The following is a 1,886-nucleotide window of genomic DNA, read 5'->3' as shown; positions in this document are numbered from 1 at the left end:
AGTGTTACACATATCACAATCAGATTCAATCTCATTTTCAATATCATTTAAATTTATTCAAAAATCATAATTGAAACCAATCCTCATCATCTTCAATATCTCAATCGTTCAACATTATCCATGCATCTTTAATTCAGTTATTCATTTCAACAACTGTTTCTCAATATCAAACTAATTTCTTCAATGGGTTTGCCCTTCTTCTGCAACCTAACGCTAGCGATCGGACTTTTAATAGGAGTTACGGAGGTTTACAAGCTTACTAGCTAGGAAGGTCAAACAGTTAAAACAGAGTTTTAGTGCAAAAACGGCATCTTGCGTACGCATCAAGTGTGTGTATGGACAATTTGTAAAGCTTCCGGGCGCACACCCCTCGTGCGTACGCACAATTCTCAAAACACGCTCTGGTCTGTGCATGCACACAATAGTATATGCATGGGCACACATACCAAAACCTTTTGTTTTAAGCCATTTCTGCAAAATCCTGCTTTTAAACCTAAACTTTAAACATACATAACTTTTTTGTTAAAAATCATTTTTCATCTGTTTTTCGAACGTTATAAACTTCACGGATCCAACTTTTATTCAAAATACAATAATATAACCATTATAGATGTAAGTTATCAACAAAGGAAAGTAATTTGAGTCATTAGTTCTGTATTTTAATTTAATGATATAATTATTGTATTTTCTCATTTTTTCACTGTAAGTATCTTTTTCTTCTTTTTTGTTTTTTTGGTGGAGTACTGTAACAATCTTTTTCATATGAATTAATGCCATATTAAATTAAAACAATAATGCAAATAATTGTGACGTATATATGGATATACTATCAAGATATGATGAGTGATATTGATGGATTAATAATGACTTGACGAATAGGTAAAGCACTATACAAGATAAGCATGATTATCTCTCCATCTTTGAGGCCTATAATATATATAGAGGGTATTTATGTCCTCAAGAACGAACCAAGAACGAACCAAATATATGTATATTATATAGTTTTTAAAATTTCCATAGTAACTGGCCAATATTAGTTACAATTGAGAGGGAACACTGACATTGAATTGTTTCTATACCACAATTGCAACATCCATCCTAATTAAGGTAAAAAAAGCTGAAACAAACTTTGTTATATTTCAATTTATTCAATTCTCAAATCAAATAATAATATTCAAACATTTTCTTAAAAATGTTCATATACCATTATTAGACTTGATCATTAAATAAAACAAAAAAGATAACAAACCAGATTTATTTATTTTTCTATATTATTGATCTTATTGATCCTAATTGATCTTCCTGCAATTAGTTCTAATCTGGCCACTGGTCCCAGTGAGTGGACTAATGTTTCCCATCTTAATCATAGAATTGCCAAAATCTCTGCAGAAACTTAAAGGGTTGCTGGCATAACCGTTGACTTGAGAATCTGTGGATCCTCCATTGAAGAGTTGCTGATCAGAATGGAAGAGACCCTTTTTCACTAGCAAGTTCTTGTAGTAAGCATTGTCAAACCTTGTTGGACTAGTTGTGTCAATTGGGGCCAAGTTGTTATCACCACCAGTGCTAGGACAATTTCCTTGCAATGATTTTGCAAAATTCGGATCTATGTTCGTCTCATTGTATATCCTTGCTCTGAATGAAGTGCATCTTGCTTGCCCAATTGTATGCCCTCCTGAAATTTTTTCATCATTTCATTCATAAGAATAAGTGTGTGCATATATATACAATACTACAATAGTAGAGTCTATGATTCTATGAATACAGTAGTTATAGTAGCTCAAAAAACTTTAATAACACTTAACAAGTATTGGCAAAATTAAAGTTGTATGTATTTTCTTTTATTTTCATAATACTTTTTATTTTTACTTTCAAGTAGTTAAAAA

At 31.2% G+C, this 1,886-nt stretch overlaps 1 protein-coding gene across 1 annotated transcript in view; it reads right to left on the bottom strand.

The window, feature by feature from the left end:
• LOC107639611 (cationic peroxidase 1) overlaps window positions 970-1,886 on the bottom strand; it is a gene marked incomplete at its 5' end in the record, with an annotated part of 3,058 nt that continues 2,141 nt past the window's right edge. Inside the window, 1 exon segment of the mRNA XM_016343157.1 lies at window positions 970-1,675. Within this exon segment, the coding sequence (XP_016198643.1) occupies window positions 1,290-1,675 (386 nt within the window).

Source organism: Arachis ipaensis, chromosome B04 (genome assembly GCF_000816755.2).
Source record: "Arachis ipaensis cultivar K30076 chromosome B04, Araip1.1, whole genome shotgun sequence".
NCBI classification, from domain to species: domain Eukaryota; kingdom Viridiplantae; phylum Streptophyta; class Magnoliopsida; order Fabales; family Fabaceae; genus Arachis; species Arachis ipaensis.
Note: the sequence above shows the minus strand (reverse complement) of the source record. Positions and strands in the feature narration are given on the sequence as shown.